The 17,851-nt window shown below is 32.7% G+C and overlaps 1 protein-coding gene across 2 annotated transcripts; it reads right to left on the reverse strand.

Moving 5' to 3' along the window:
• Window positions 1–469: 469 nt before the first annotated feature.
• On the reverse strand, window positions 470–10,483 carry LOC100793651 (uncharacterized). Of its 2 annotated transcripts, none has more exons than XM_006584617.4 (12): window positions 9,224–10,483; window positions 8,866–9,000; window positions 8,589–8,733; window positions 7,958–8,272; window positions 7,244–7,469; window positions 6,813–6,979; window positions 6,618–6,728; window positions 6,045–6,096; window positions 5,801–5,910; window positions 5,548–5,676; window positions 3,548–3,637; window positions 470–2,256 (listed from the first exon to the last, which is right to left on the reverse strand). In XM_006584617.4, exons 1-12 carry the CDS (start codon window positions 10,387–10,389, stop codon window positions 1,720–1,722), a joined length of 3,183 nt encoding a protein of 1,060 aa, XP_006584680.1. In that variant the 5' UTR covers window positions 10,390–10,483; the 3' UTR covers window positions 470–1,719. The 2 variants fall into 2 exon arrangements, with proteins under 2 accessions (XP_006584680.1, XP_006584681.1); XM_006584618.4 differs by having other exon boundaries at window positions 7,970–8,272; window positions 9,224–10,482.
• Window positions 10,484–17,851: the final 7,368 nt, after the last annotated feature.

Below are 17,851 nucleotides of genomic sequence, written 5' to 3' on the forward strand. Positions count from 1 at the left end.
AATATTTTAATGAACAAAAATCCATAAACAGCTCTTATGGAAGCTTGTCGTTTGTCCTAGTTTTTTTAGCTTCTCTTCCGTCTTTCCCTTTAAAATAAAAAATATATTCCAATTAACTTTTGTGCAAACTCTATTTATTAGACTTCTGTAAATTAAAAACTACTTTACTCGTAACAATTACTAATAATTAATAATGTAATCTTTTTTTACACTAAAATACATATAAAACCATCTATTTCTAAAAACAGTACCTAATCATCTATGCATTTTATCTATCTCCTAAGTTAAAAACATTTAAAATCAGTTATACAAAATTGAAATTGCCAAAGGATTGGTCGCTATTTCGCTACATATTATACTTCTTAATAAAAAAAGATAATCGCCATTTATTTCTTATTATTATTTATTACAAGCTTACAACATAACTAAGATGTAAATATCAATCAATGTCTCAAATACAATTGGAAAATTATTAAAATTCAGGAAATCAATTACATTTGACAAATAACAAATACCATTATTCAGTGATCATATATACATTTTATTCGCCCGTGATTCGAGCATATCGTTATCTAGTTAAACAACTAAAAAAAAGGAAACAAACACTACCAACTAATGAATGGTTACATAAATTAAACCTTCAAAGAATAGAATGGTTACATAATACAGTCAATTGGCTCCAACAATACAACATTTCATTTGTCTCCGCTGCTGCGTCATAAATAGGAATACCCACCAATTGATCTTGCAATCAAAGAGGCGATCGCATCCTTTTGAAGTTTACCGGCAAAGAATGTCTTGGAATCCAATATTAATGCTAAAGCATACAACATAAAGCCTTATTGATCCAACGTAGCATGTTGATGCTGCCAAAGATTTTGCAAGTTCAGTTTTTCCAAGTTCCAACCCTAGTTGGACAACAGAATGGTATTGCTGCCATTGGTCTATTCATATTGGGAACCTTAAGGCCGACCTGGAATCCATTTAACAGCCGGACCAACAGCCTCTTGTCGAATTGCACATTTCCAAAGTATCAAGATCTTAACAGAAAAGGATGTTACACGCTGACAAACCCACATAACCTAGAATTTACATAATTTTCATCATCTAATTATGATAAGTCCTACACCTTGTATCTTCTTGGGGTTATTGCACAGTTCACTGCTGCAGCTATTGCATGATGTGTAGCCACCACTTTCAAATCCTTTAATTGAATCCTTAAACGATGGGAAAATGCTACAGTAGGTCCTTCAATCTACCTTCCTAATATCTTTCATTAAGAAAACCGCATTGAGGTGGAACCCAAGCAACTAGGATACCCGAGGCTATAGAATGGTATCAGTAATCCACCAAGTCTAAAATAGGCTGAACCACAAGAGGTCTGAAATACCACTTTCTGCTCCAAATGTAAATCAACCTTGGATGAGTGCTCCTAATCACTTTCTCAGGAAAAGTCAACTGCTTCACTCTTTAATCCTAATATCTCAGGATAAGTCTTCACATCCTGGCAAGTTGTATATTTGCAACTATTTCTGTTTAATTTCCAAGTGATACCTGCATTGTATGACCTGACGCCAGATTTACACAAGTACCCTAACACAAATACAGTCCACATGCTTTTGCAATCTACTTTTTACCTGAACAATCGAGTATAAAATAGTCCTATTGACAGCTCCATAATCACTTATTCCTGCTCCTAATGTTGCTCCTTGCAGAAGTTCAACTGCTCTGTGACAGATCAACCTGACTCCAGAGTATATCAGCATATGCTTTCTCATCTTCATTCTCCTGTTCAACATAATTGGTTGCTTCCAGTTCTTCTGGAAGCTCAACATATTCCTCTTCATCATCAAGCTCATCCATCATTTCTTCTTCTGTATGTTTCTCCTTCTCTCGCTCAGCAAGTTCAACCATAACCTCCCTCATAGCCTGCTTTGTAGCTGGCCGATCACTAGATCTATATTTAGGAGCAGGCACAACAAACGGAAGAATTATATCATCTAATTTTGTGCTCTTTACTTCAAGACAACCATTATTTTCTGTAGGAGGAAAAGTAAATATAATCCCAAGCTCATAATTGCAAATATGAAGCCCATAATTCACAGAAGGATCCTCTTTTTTAGGTCTATCAGCCTTTGTCCTAAATGGATTTGAAATTTGTCGCCCCCAGGCAGCAGCACTAAAATTATGAGACCCGGAGTATACCCAACCAACGGAAGGTGCATCCCTCCCAGACCAGAAGCATCTACGCATCACCTGAGCAAAGCATTTTCAATTAAATCACTCCAAACATACATTTGTGATGTGGGAAGGAAATCACAGATTCATTTAATAATTGAGAAGCTAATCACCCAAGTCAAATCCTATATTTATTATAAGGAGCATAGATTACAGAAGGAACTCAGTGACCATCATATGAATGAATACACCAATACAGTTCATATAAGGGTTCTTTGAAACCATGCTCACACAGAGTAAAATTGCATCAACAGTGACTCGTTAATTGTGCAATGGAAAGCATAAACAAAGAAATGACAAAAGTTCGTCCTACAGACAGATTTGGATACTGTCCTTTTCCTTAGAAACATGAGTGTCATGTTCGGAGAGAAAAACAACAGAATTGGTGCACTTGCAATATAGGACAGAAAATGGTGGGGAGCCTCCAGAACATTGATTTTTTTATATATAATTATTACAGCAGGAGCCAAAAAACTAGCATAGTAAATATTACACTCCATGTAACTAAAAAAATAAAAATTAATTGCACATTTTACTACCCAATGATCTTTAGTTTGCGAATTTTACCACCTAAGTTTTTTTTGTGCATTTTACCATCATGTTTTTCGCTAGCATGTCCCCGAAAAAGTTAAAAATAAAAACACAAAATGTTGTCGTTTTGTTATCATTTTTGCAAAACGACATCTTTTGTTATCAACATGATGATAAAATGTGTAAAAATTGAAAAACATAATGGTTAAATGCGCGGAAAAATAACTTGGGTGGTAAAATACGCAGAAATTGAAAATATGATGGTAAAATGCACAAAAAAAAAAGTTGGGTGGTAAATTTCTTGAAATGGTTATATTTGAGTGGTAAAATGCACAATTAAGCCAAAAAATAATAAATGGTTCACAAATTATAAAAATTATAGCTTCCATAGCAAACTCATTGCAATCACTGTTATGGCATATTGCATATATAAACCTGATATTTTTTAATTATAATGATATCAGCAAACTGCACCAAAAATCTGTAAACCAGAAATATTTTCACTTGTGCTCATAAAATGCAAACTCATTCAAATAACCTTAAGTCAACCTTCATCAATTTGAACCCATCCTAATTCAGATTTCAGGATTATCAGTCACCAATTTTTAAATCAAATTAGAGATGAGAAATGACAGGACACAAAAAGGAAGGAGGCACCTGAATCTTTCAAACTCAACTTTAGCATGATAAGAATAAATACAGCAACTATTTGAATATAGTTTCCATAACAACAATACATACATGAGTATAAAATATAAATCAGTATAAAGTTAGATACCTTGATATGCATTGGATGACCTATTCTTTCATGTGGATGAGGGATGGCATCATGAAGTATATTTGAAGTCTTCAACCTTTGCCATGTTTTCTGTTCAAAAGTAGAGAATCAACTATGCATTGTCTGATAATTGCCTTAGGAGCGTTATTTTAATGACCATTTTGTAGGCAATTATGTTAATTTTTCAATACATTTAAGCTTGTTTGGCCTTTTGTATAATTAAATTTTGAATAAATTAGAATAGCTTTAAAATAGTTTAAATGTTTGATTTTTCATCTTAGTTATTTTGTTGTAGAAATAAATGAAGAAAGAAGAAAGCTGGTGTTGGAACCCAATTCAAGACCCTGTTAAAGGAAATTTTCAAGATTGAAGGGGTCATACATGTCAGGCTCAGTGCGTAGTCACTTAATACAGTGTTGCTTTTGCATGCACACTTAGCGTGACTTGCTGGGCTAAGCACACAAATAATTATGCAAAAACGACAATGCAGCGCATTTGACCCTATTTAAGCAACAAGGATGTGAATGGAAGGCAGATTTGGTTGGAGGAACTATCTAGGGTTTAAGGTTGTGGCTAGGAAGTTCTTCCTTGCCCTCCATGGTTTCCTTACCATTTCTCATCATCTCTTTCATCCATTTTCTTCTTGTAGTTATATAGTTTGGTTTATCCATTTTGGAGATTGATGTAGTTGAACTCATCCTTATGTTTACATTTTGATTATTAATCTATGTTTATTGTTCATTATTAAGTGTTCTCTTCTATGCATTAATACTTGCTTTGGTTTGATCACCATTTGCTTGATGTTGTGGTTTGAATTGTCAATGGGAAATGTTTTTGAACTTAGAAATGGAGAGGAACAACTAATGGGTTTTGTGTCTAGGGATAGAACAAGGCTTGTTAGTCATCTTTTATTGTTCTTAAAGCAAGTTACTTTGTTAGATTAGTCAAGGGATTGATAGTTTGGTCTAGGGGTTTACATTCTTCCCATTCGAGTGACCGAGGTTTAAGTACTTTTGCGAATTGATGATAATAATTGGGTTTTGAACTAGATGAGTGACATTTGTTTCCATGAGGAGGTGGTTTAATGAAATCCACCCCAACTCTTATTGTTTATTACTTTACCTTTTTTATCGTTCCTAAAAATGTCAAAAACAGTTTTTGTTTATTTATGCTCGTTATTTATATTTCCACAATCCAATCATTATAATTGTTGTTTCCGAAAGCCATAGTTAGTGAACATTGTTATTTTGTCAAGTATTATGCGAGTCCCTGTGGATACGATACTCAAACTTCCTGTTTTATACTATTTGTGCAACTTGGTATGCTTGTCAAGATAAAGAACATTGTCCACATAACTACATCCATGTACAATGTCAAGACTTCACCTTCCTAAGATAATTTTGAAAAGAATTTCTAAAAATAAATTTCAATACTAACATAAGAGTCATAAGCTAAATGAGTAAAAAATTTCTTTTAATCTTGAAAGATTTGCTGACTCAATATATTCCTTTAAAATAACCCTTTGAAAATGTGTTTTCCACATGTTAAGAGAGATTGACTCATCCTAAATAGGGACCTACAAATTGTCCCATGCAATCTTTGTATGAGTGTGTGCCTCTCTCTCCATGTGATCCTGTCACTTTAAAAACTCACATGAGAGGGACTCAAATCTGTCCTTGTCTCCTTCGTCATTCAGAACTGTCTTAAAAGACATTTCTCTGGAACCCTTTTTTTTAACAATGAGGGTACTGGTGATAACACCTAAACAATTAATGGTCAATATCTGCTTATTTGTTATTTGAAAATATAAATATAATACATTATTTTTGCATTCATATTCCAATTAAGTGGGACATTTGACAAAATATTGACCACAACCTACTAAGGAAACCAGCAAAATCATGAAAATAAAGGGTACCCAAGAATCTAGCTTTAAATATATATATATTCCCTGACACATCTAATTTATTCATTAAAAGCTGATAAGAAAATCATATTACCTCTGTGAAGCAAAGAATATATCTTGAAGGCAAAATCCCATTATAAGCATTCTTCACTCTTTCAATAGTGGGGAATATAATCCTAACAGAAGGATTCTTCAGTTCTTCGCTAGCATTCCAGCAGCCCCACTATCAACGCATAATTAAATTATTGAATTAAAGAACAAACATAATTTCAACAAATCATGCATCTTGCAGAAAATATGTAAAACTTTTCAAAAATATAATGAAAGAGCAAAGGCCTTCAAATTACTTCGGGATCAGACTCTTCTGAATCAAAATGTTGCAATGATTTCTTCCCAACAGCAGATGAAAAATCAGCAAGAAATTTTGAATTGATGGATGAACCAATAGAAGATGCACCTGATAGACAGAAAAGGTATCAAACAATATATAGTCCAAAAGGAGGAAAAAAGAATGAAGTCAGCTTGTTGATTTTAACCTGTAATGAAGTAATGTCGGTATTGTACTCAATAATATTCAAAAAGGGAACTTACTGTATATAATTTCAGACTTCAATGATTCAGGCCATCTGTATCGATTTAGAACCTAGTACAAAAAGTAACAATAATTATTCATAACTGGGTCTTTCAAAAATTATTTTAGCATAAACCTATTCATTCGCATGCAATATCAAGAATTCTTGAGTGACAAAGAAAAAGAAACTTATAGCTAGTTAAAGATAACAAAACTAAATCGAGGAATCAAACATAACCTTAACTTCAACAATAAACAAAGTGTGACTATTTCAATCTATTAGAAATAGGTAGCTCAAGGGGGGAAATTGCAGCAGCCTTATAAGGAATATTTTGGCCATATTTCTAGCCAATATGAGACATCTGAATCATTAAATGACCGGTTTGGAAATTTGCGGGCGGCCTACTGCGGAGATTAGATAGGCTTCCATACCATATTAGAAATGAGTTAAGCCTAACTCAAATCCAAAAGTTGGCTCAAGGGGGAAGAATTGTCCAAGTCTTATAAGGGGCATTTTGGCCAAATTCCTAGCTAATGTGGAACATCTTAACACAGTCAATGCAAAAAGATCTTCCTGGTCTGGCACCATTTACCTCTTGTAATCTCCAAAGGCCATAACATCTTTGAATTGAAGCAATGAGTGAGCAAAACGCCACAATTTGTTCGGGTTGCATCATCTTTGACATATCTTTAAAACGATGCCCCTGCAAAGTCACATATATCATGTAACATATATAAGGCACATAACAGTTCATCCTATAGAAGACACATCCAAAGATCCAACACACCTCTGACACATTTAGTATTAGTTGTACTTTATTGCAGCTTTCTCCTAAGGCAGCTGCAAGCACCTCTTTTGGACAAACATATCCAGAAAACTTGAAGAATCCACAATCCCAAAGAGGAGAAACCCATTTTGCTACATTTCTAGACAGAAAACCAAGTTGAATACAATCTACAGAAAGGAACAAATAACAATAGATATTATTACCATTATGGATAGCCTGAAAATTCTAACTGTTAGTCCAAAACAACAACAAAAGCCTTATCCCGCTAGATGAGGTTGGCTCTTGCAGTGTAAGTCCAAAACAGCAACAATATAACTGAAAGTCCAAACACATTAAAAATGCAAATAAAAGATAAATTCAAAAATTGTGACATGAATGGGGAATCCAATGTACAAGGTGCAAAAAGAATTCTCAAGCAACTTAGTATTTACCTCCCTGAAAAGTTTGATCTGGGTTGGGAACAAGAACACAAACAGCATTTTCATCAACAGACACAATGGGATTTCTTCTTAAAACAATCTCCAACTTCCCATAAACATTCTTACAAGACTTTCCGAGGAAAGAAGCCAGTGCTTTTAGTCTTGCACTATTTGAGTCTGCCACAGTGCGGAAAAGATGCCTCAAACCAACCACAGATGCCACAACTGAACCAAGAAACTTCAAACCAGATAAAAGAAGTGCACAGAAATTAGCATCTATGAGTATAAATTGCAGCCAAAGAATCCAGAACCATAGAAGTGGCTTCACCTATGCCACCAAATGATTGCATGGCTGACGATATTATTGCTGGAATTTAAACATGAAAGCTAAGATATTCTACTGGCATGACCTTAACCACAAGCTAGGTGGATACAACAGTTATCAATAGCAGATGGTGGAACATGGCAGAAGGCCGAAATTCCACCATATAAACATGCCATTGCACCTTATGGCACCACCATGGTGGGCCTACCTTCACAAATTGCCTATGGCAGTTGGCAAAAAATCCACCACACCATGGCAGGGCCATAGCCGCTATTTAACAACACTTGATACAGTCTGCAAATATTAAATTTAAAAGCACAAAAGTATGATAGTTTATATCCAAAAATAAATAGAGGCAGTGGCACCAGCACTGCAAACAGCAATATCTCTGCATGACATACTTGAGTACTTACAGGAGAAGCCTCAAAAGATTCTGACAGAACTGAAGTTCTATAAAAGTGAATTCCAGGTACAGAAGCAACAAGATGTCCTGTTGCACCTCCAAAGTCATATTTTGTCAGCTGAGTAATCCAGTGAGCCTGGCTGGGTACATCAATAACAAGAGATGCCATAAACCCAGCCAACGTAGCAGCAAAGTCACATTTTGAGCCTTGATGAATGTCAACATCGCCAATTTTTGGGAAAAGTGATGCAAAATCAACAGAAGGGGCATGGGGGAAATCTTGCCACCATATAGTGTTAGTCACACTGTTCCACTACATAACCATGAAAATTGATCAACAGTTTTGCCATGTTAATGACATACAAACATAGAATCGTAGAATAGTTGTACCTATAGAAATAATAATTTACATAAATTTAACACGATACAAATGTTGATATTATAGGCTTCAAAGTTTATATTAGGGACACTAAGGCAATTGCAGTTGATGTCTTACAACTAAACATTTTACAAGAATAATGCTAAGAGTTCCAATGTTTTTATACTGAAATATCATATAAATTAACTTAATCGAGTGAAGTGGCCTCCAAAACTGAATGTTAACAACTAGAAGGTTGGTTATAGAATACCTGTTTTTCCACCAAATTAGCAGACGTAATAACAATTCGAATACTATCTTTCCTTTGCAAAACAATCAACTTTGGATGATGGCAAGCAATCCCCTGTCTCTTGCGGTTGTTACCAAATGCTATGGTTTCAGGGAATTGAGGACACCTAATATCCAACAAGAAAGTACATTCACAAATAGGAAAAATAAAATAGTGTATAGTAAGGGCATGATTTAAGCTGCATATCTCCCCCACCCTCCAAAAAGATATTTAAAAAGAAGAGAAAAAAATAACTCACACGACAACTAGGTTAGGATAATCCCGGTAAGGCACAAATACTCTTTCATCAGGTTTTGAACTCCAACATCTCTCAGTATTGTGGCATGCAATTGTAACTGGTAGATGAAAAGGAACCTTGCAATATGTCAAGAACCTAACAAGACACCTCAGTTAGGATTGTCAAATATAAGCAAATTCAAGCGTAGCAGTCCACACATAACATTGAGACATTCACAAGCTTAAGCAGAATGAAAAGGCATGCCACACATCACCAGCCAAACTCGAACATATAAACATAAGTAAAGGAGACAATATGATCTGAAAAGAGAGCACTGTGAAAGGAAAATAGTACATTGAAAATTTTTAGGTAATCACACCATTTTATGTCACTTGTAAACGTTGCAATAAACATCCTCGAAACACTTTCCACAGGATGAATAAGTTCGGGGAGGGATATCGACAGATGACACGTCAAGGAGTCGCGGTCCATAAATTCAAGGCGATTAAGATAAAACTTCTTGCCAGGTGGCGGATAATAGCTGCCACCACCACACTTTCCCTGCCAATCACCACCGACAGAAGGAGAAGGATTACAATTATCCTTCCCTACAGAATCTAACACTTTCACCTCATTAGGAACCTCGTCAGCAACATCAACTCTCACTTTTGCGTCCAAATTCTTCACTTTACTTTCACCAATCAATTCCAAACTTGATTGCACTTCAGCATTACCAGGGGCACACTTAGATTGATCGTGCAGAATGCGCAACACAGGGTCATTACTAAGCAATATATCTCTGCACCAATCTTGAAGAAACCTTGCTCTCCCAACAACACCCTCATACCTCGAATCATTAGCCTTCACAGCAAAAACCCTCTTATTCCTCTTCCCACTCTGCGAGTGTCCGGAGAATGTTTTTAACCCATCAATTTCATCACCACACCCTTCAAAATCAATTCTCTCAACAACAAACCCAATTCCGTTCCCAATCCCGCAAGAACCGTTCTCGTTCCCACAAACCAGCGAAACCCTATCTCCAACCGATAACTCAACCGCTTTTCCCTTTTGAATCTCGACGCCGTTCACGAAAACCCCGTTGGAAGCTTCTCGAAGCGCGACACCGTTGCCGTGAAATGACATCATCGCCCTTTTTCTGAACTCGTGAACGAGGAGGCGACACGTGGCGGCGGTGGAGTCGTGGTGGGTGTGCAGAAGAACGCCGTTGAGGATGTAGAGTTTGCGGAGGGAAGCGTCGAAGAGGACTTGGCAGTGGCGCTTGCTCACGCGCCGGTCGAGGAAGACGAACTCGCAGTAGCGGGGTCGGCGCCCGATCGAGTACGGCTGATCCGCGCGAAGGTGCATGGAGTCGCAGCGCGAAACGGTGGCGTTTTGTGTGGAGGAAAGGAGAGGGACATCGAAGTTTTTAAAATTGACGGAGGCCGATGATATAATTCTAAGTTTCATGTTGAGAGAAGAAGAAGGGTCGTGTGCGAAGGGTCTCTTGTGATTGGAATCATGGTCGATCATGGTGGAGGCTTCCATAATTGGAAGAGGGAAAATGGGAATCAAATTTTTTAAATTGAAAGTGTGTGAATAAAAGGAACTGTAAAAAGAAAATTCAACTGGTTTTCGCTCCCAATTATTTTCCCTCCAAAACACGGATTTTTAGGAATTGGGTTACAACTTACAACCCCATCTCAAAAGTCATAAATATGATACTTTTTTATACCACAAGTATCGTCCTAATAATCTTATTTGAGTTACATAAAATTATTATGAGTGATAACTTTTTTCTTCTTTAATATAAGATATCAGAGATTTAAATTTAAGATCTTTTTAATTAAGTTAAAATAATCACATATCAATTGATTCATGTGTTTGGTGATTTTTATTCGAATCGAATATAATTATTATGAACAATAAAATTATTTCTTATTTAACATTTACTCAAAACTTGAACTCAAATCTCTTTAATTAAGCTTAAATGATCACACATCAGTTTATCTATGTATTTAATGGTTGTCCGTTAAATATCATGTTTGTAAACCAATGAAGTTTACAAGGTGATAATTAAGGTTAAATTTTTCATTGATTTTTTTAATTTTAATTTGACTTAATTAAAAATTTAATCATTAAACTTTTATTATTTTACAAATTTTATCACTAAATTTTTATTTTCACAATCTTTACCACTCAATTTTAATAATTACATGTTAAAAGTCAAAATCATCTATCTTTAATAAATAGTTTTCAAAATCACTTAATTTGATATATAATTTTACAAAATCACTTAGTTTGGTAAAAATAAAAAAAGTTCATAAAACTTGGGTGAAAAAATTTGAGTGATAAAATTAAAAAAAATAAAACTTGGGTGATAAAATTTATAAGATAACAAAAGTTGAGTAATAAAAATTACAATTAAGTCTTTTATTTTTTATTTCTTCTATGATATTTATAAGAAAAAATGATTTATATAAAGATTATACTATAAAAAATAATGTACAGTAATAAATATTAATGAAATTTTGTTATATATGTACTTGTTTTTATTATATTTATTAAAAAAATGTTACAAAGGAAAAACAACTATCAACCGTTTATTTTCTAATCAATAATTTCTCTCCGGTAAAAATGATTATTAATTGAAAATGTGCAAGTGCCAGTTAGTTATGTTACAATCCTATTAGTTATGTTACAACGCATGGCCAAAGCCTATTAGTTATGTTACAATCCTAAACTACCCACATACATATATATCTTCCTTTAACGAGAAGACCTTAAAAGATTTTCAAGTTTTTTTTAACACTTTTTCATTCATAACTCCTTCCAGACACCGGCCAATAACAACTCACATAATTAGAATGATAAAATATAACCAACAACAAGTCTAAGTGAAACAATGTTGTGTAAAGGAACTTACAAAAAAGCATATATGAGTAAGGCAATGTTACTTTAGTACCTTCAGCATGGTTGCTAATGATGACTCTAACAAGTTTGGTTGGAAATTAAAAGGTGATGGGAAAAGGGATAATCAAAGAAGAGGATGGTATAGGCAAAACACAAAATTTGAAAGGTTAGAAGATGGTGGTGCATGAAGAGGAAGAAACAAAAGGTGGTCTCGAGTGTAGATTTTGGCTAGAGAATAATAGGAGGTGAAAGGGAGATAGAAGACAAAGAAAACTCTCACAATGGAGAGGAAATCCACCACCTCAGGTGGGAAAAAGCCCTCCACGCCCTTCATATGGAAGGAGAAAGTCCCTTAAAGGGGTTGTTGCACTACTCTGTAGAATTGGTCGCACCTTTGCTAGCTATACAAGGCTTTAGAGTTTTAATTAATAATTATGATTGCACTTTTTTCTCTAAAGTGCACCTTCTCACTTTGGAGAAGCTAATTAAATCCAATATTAAACAATCCTATTTTTAAGTTAAATACATAATTACAATAAATTATTAGATAATCATAAACCAGTGTCTGTCTATAATCTCGACCAATTTTTGTGACATATATTCAAGTTTTTGAACTTATGAATAAAAGTAATATTTGATTACATATTATATAGAAATTAATTTGAACCATGAATCAGATGGAATCTTAGACCATCTAATAATTTTTTGTTATGAGAGGGGATGAGTTTTTTTTACAACTATTTGATTTTCTGAAAATTAAATTATGAAATTATTTAATATATATATATATATATATATTAAAAGGTATATTGAATTTTCACACACACACACACACATATATATATATATATATATATATATTTACATATTTTCAAATTTTAATTTCTAAAAATTTATTTCATTTCATAATTTTAAAATATAAATTCTAGAGGTAAACTGTTTTTCATAGTTAAATTCCAGCACTTTACAACTCGTTCGCAACCAAACATTGTCTCAACTATTTTTCTACCCATATTAGCTATTGGATTGCCATGCACAAAAGTCACGTACCGGGGAATTATTAATTTCCTTTCGGCAACAGTTCATTTATCATTTTATATTGTTCTAACTAAGTTTCTTAGCCCGTGGCCCAGTGTATGTTAAGCTATAACTTTCGTGTCATATTTAAATAAAGGTTTTTTTTTTTTATATGTTTGATATTTTGAGGTACAACAAATTTATCAACAATACATTTATCATGGATAACATGAACCCATGCAGTCTATATTTATGAAATATGCTTTTGTTTCTTTACTTTCTCTTTCCATATAGTCATCTTGGATCCATAGTGGTGATACAATTATTTTATTGAAATCTAAAACTATTTTGCAGTAGACCCCTAACAAAATTTCTTCCTTTCTTTCTTTTTCATTATTTATGTTGCAGAGAACCGTGTTTTTTGCCTTGAAAAATGAGAATGGAGAATTTTTTGTGTAAGCTTAGCTAGTAAGACTGTAAGAGCGAGAATGCCATTGCAACCCATAACAATTAAATACATGTCTAGATTAAAGTTTCTATATTTAAATTTTGATTAAAGTTAAGTTTACAAAAATATCTCATCTCAAATGTTGCTTCTATGAAACTGAATTTTAAGATAATTTTTTTCTATCAAACATATTTTAAAGAAACCAAATATGATTTCAAGACTTTATTCTCAAATGTATTATTGGAATACTCCCAACAAAAATCTAAACATACCCTAAATTGATTGGGTGTTTAAAAAAACGTGACCATACTGTAATATATTTTTTGGTTAACTGCCTGTGTCTATAATCTAAACTATTATAGCCTCAGCCTACGTAGATCTGCCGACATTTTATCACAGTAAGCATATTTTTTAGGCAGTTTTTTAACATCAAATTGCATTTAAAATTTACAAAACAAAAAGAACTTCCTTTAAACTCTAAAATTAATTTTTATTTTAAAATTAATTATTTCATACTCCAAATTTATCATAAACTTCCAAATATTTAAATAAAAAATAATAATTGAAAACGTAAATGAAAATAAATAAAAATAATTAAATTTTAAAAACAAAGAAATTTAATTAACTCTGTTTTCTTTAAAAGACTGAAATTGTACATTACATATTAAAGAGATTAAACAATGCAACTAATTAATTCTTTTTTCAGAGTTCTTATCTTTTCTTGTAAAATGTCTTCAACTTTTTTAATAGCGTGCAGGCTAGTTATCTTCAAAATTCGACCTCAACTTTTGAGTGTGAAACTTCAAAATTCAAAATTCAAAATTTTGAAAGATGGAAACACCACTGAACGCATGTCCTGGGCCATTCTATCAATTGAGTGTTTGCTTCATCGTCCACTTTATGACCATAGAACAAAAGTATGGAGCATTATTAATGAGAGAACTGTAGCACCACCCAAAACATCTTGGCTAAGTAGATTAATTTGGTAAGTCATTATCTATGAACCGGGGGTTAAGACCATAAAAATGCACTAAAAAAAATCAATAGAAGAAAGATGCATGTTAAGTATGGGTAAAATATATTATGATTTTAACTCATTCTAGTTTAAAAGAAAATGTATACTTAGTACACTCCAAAGCAAATTCCCTGAACAATTTTTTCTTTTACTAACTTCTAGTAAGTGGTGAATAAAGGAGAACTTTTTTAGTACTTTCAGGTTATTTAGTTCCTAAATATTTTATCCCTGGATTTTGCAATACTAAATTGACTCAAGGGAGCATTGAAATTTCAAAGTGGTTGAGAGTTGAGACCCATTGGTTGGCTTGGCTTTATATTGGACAAATTTTCCAAGTCACGGGATTTCAGGCTTAATTGTTTTGGAGCGCACTTGTCCCTTTGGTGGTTTTGCATTTGCCTTTGGACTCTAAAACAGTGAACAGTGACATCGTTAGTGAAAGCAATCGACGCAAAAGCCAAATACTATGAGGAATCATTGTAACTTGCTAGCTAGACGATACCCTCTGCCATGAAAATTACTGTCCCATGCACCCTCATCCACTCCATTAACTGAGTGCAAGCTGCTCCCAAAAATAGATCAAATAATTGAGTGCAATTACAAAGTTTTTCTTTTTTGGCCTTATTTGTTCTATCTATGACCATATATGTGTATATTTTGTGGTTTGAAGGCTTAAGAGGCCTTGAGAAGCCTCTGCACCATGGCGATCTGCAGAGGCTTGAGCATGACCATATTGTGAAGGATGTGTAATGCCTTAAAGAGTATTATACATGGTACTTAATTACATACTCATAATGAAAAATAAATAAAAACATTTGTAATTACTTAAAAAGGTTTCGTGAATTCAATAACTAAACATAAAATTTGGTTCCTAAGGTACATTACAATCTTCTCTTATAATATATAAATATGCAAAGCTAAGTTTCATGAAAAAGGGTATCAACCTCATCTTACTAAAAGGGTTCTAATGAAACGTACTATACGTACGTTTAACTTAATAAGTAATTAAAGACATATTAGAAAACTTCTTTTCTTTTTGTTCCTAAAACCTGCTTAATCTAAAAACATTTAAAATGAGACAAATTAAGTTTCAGTGGGTGCCTTGATTAGAAACACAACAACATCATACGATCACATACATAAGGCATGTAAATCTCTCAACATTTATCTTTCATAAATCATAGCAACAAGGCATATAAACATTTTCATCATTCGACGACAGACATAACATTAGTAACATATAGAATTACATCTATTGATACTAATGTTAATTTGTGATTTAAAAGCATTAACTGTGGCAAAACATAAATTCTCTTTTGATATTACGTGAATTTACACTAAACTGAATTAATTTACTCCTATTGAAACTGAATTATAAAATTAAATACTCGATACTTTAAAATAATTTTATTACATTTATTGTGTATTTCAATAATTATTTAATATTTTCTTAACAATAAAATGATATAAAACAATAAAACATAATTGTTTTAAATTTTAGGAGCTTTGAATTTAATTTAAAATAAAGCTAGCTATATGTTAAAATATAAAAAAATGAAATTAAACTGTTTTTTTAAAACCGAATTAATTTAATTCACCAGCAGTACTCTTAAAATGGAATTTTACTTGTTATCATGTGTGCTAAATATTTTAAAGGATAAAGAAGTAATTGACGTACTGCATATGTCTAGGTTTAGTTTTTGGTTTAGTTAGTATATGCACTAATATACTCCCATTATTTCTTACCAAACAAAGGCATTATTGAGTGGTTGTGTTGACTAGCTAGTTGTGCAAAGATTCCCCCAATCTAAAAATTACGTTAGAATGATTGCTTTTCACTCATCTAATTAAAAAGCTTGTTCTTAGTGACCAGAAGCCAAGTCAATCGGCAAATGCAAAATGAAGAGAAACAACATTATTATCTTCGTTTTGAACATGTGTGAAGTGGAACACTGATAACCATTTCCTATCGCTGTTTATCGAGTTTATCATGATTATCGTTGATGAATTGAATCAGCAAATGTTATAGATTCAGTAAAATGTACATTATTACGTTCTAACGTTAATTCTGGCGTGCTAAAAAAGAAAAACATTAAAAACATTTAGCAGTTACCGATAAAGTGGAAAGATCTTAAGAATTTAAGTTTCGTATAATAATCTATGATAATATTACTGTTGTCTCCTATGATAATTATTTTAAAAATTATACTGTATCTAAGATAACTTTAAATCGATTGAATATGTAAAGAAAAATTACATTAACTGCGTTAAACTCAATTCAAACCTTTAATAAATAAGACAAGGTAGGGAATGACTTTGAGACCTTAGCTAAGAAGTAAAATATCTATTATATTAAAAATAATATAAAGTATTTTCTATTTATTAAAACAGAACCCATTAAATAATTAAAAGCACCAATGTTGTGACTGTTGTGACTAGTGGCTACATGCATGTGCAAGATTTTATAGTCTCGGATTTAAAAATTTCTATTGAATGTCGTTTAGTGCTGCCGTCACGGTGAGGGTCCAGCACTGTTTAATTAAATAAGTATCGCATGATATTTGCCTCTCATTACGGTGTTTGCTTATCTTCTAAGATTTTGTGGAATGAGGTGGGTACTATGAGTAAGCACTTAATTACCGGCCCGATAAATCATTAATAGAAATTTTATTTTAAAATATATTTTTAATAAACTGTTCACTATGCAAACAATATTACAAAATGGTCTTAAAACTCTCAAAAGTCAAAGTACATGTCTTTTTTTTATTAGAGAAAATAGAAAAGTAAGGTCACGTTAGATTATATTTTACTATACTGCATGTCTCAAGGGATCAGATATATACCCAAAATTCATTAATTGTGAAATTAAATTAGCCTAATAAGATATCTTAGGTTACAGTCACATGTTAGAATAGGACAAATATAATATATGGTAAATTTATCAATTTTATTTTATATTTAATATAATTGAAAAAAATTAAATCAAATGGACAAGAGGATTAAAAGAAGAAAACTTTAATTTCATTTTAAAAATAATAATAGTGATTTTTTCACACTTTAATTTTTTATTCATATTACATTTGTTTGTCTCAATTTTATATCACATTATCTGCTAAACTTTATCGTTTTTTTTGTCTTTACATTTCTGATGGATAAAAAAAAAAAAAAAGCTTGTCGTTTTTTCTTTTCCTTTTTTTATTTTTTAAAATCTCTCTCCCCACATAAACTGTATATAACTCATTATCAGATGATAATTGTTCATCAAGTAAAATGACTTGGCTGAGAATTGAATTGTGTGTCATTCCAATATGAAGGAATATAGCGTCACATGATCTGAATACCGCGATGGCATTGATGGATCAAGCACCAAAATTAATTAGCATATGGCTTTTTTAGTTTTTGTTTTCTGTAAAGTAAATAGGAAATATTTACGAAGATTTAGTAGTATAATTTATCACTCATTATTATTTGTATCGTTGTTAGAATATCTACCGAAAAAAATGTATGATTGTTAGAATTTTCTGCCGCCCATCTCCAACCATACCACCTTTGACCTGGCAACACAAATAAATGGGCTACGTACGAACGAACGAACCCCTCAATGATTAGTTGCGAAT

This window comes from Glycine max, chromosome 8 (genome assembly GCF_000004515.6).
Source record: "Glycine max cultivar Williams 82 chromosome 8, Glycine_max_v4.0, whole genome shotgun sequence".
NCBI classification, from domain to species: Eukaryota; Viridiplantae; Streptophyta; class Magnoliopsida; order Fabales; family Fabaceae; genus Glycine; species Glycine max.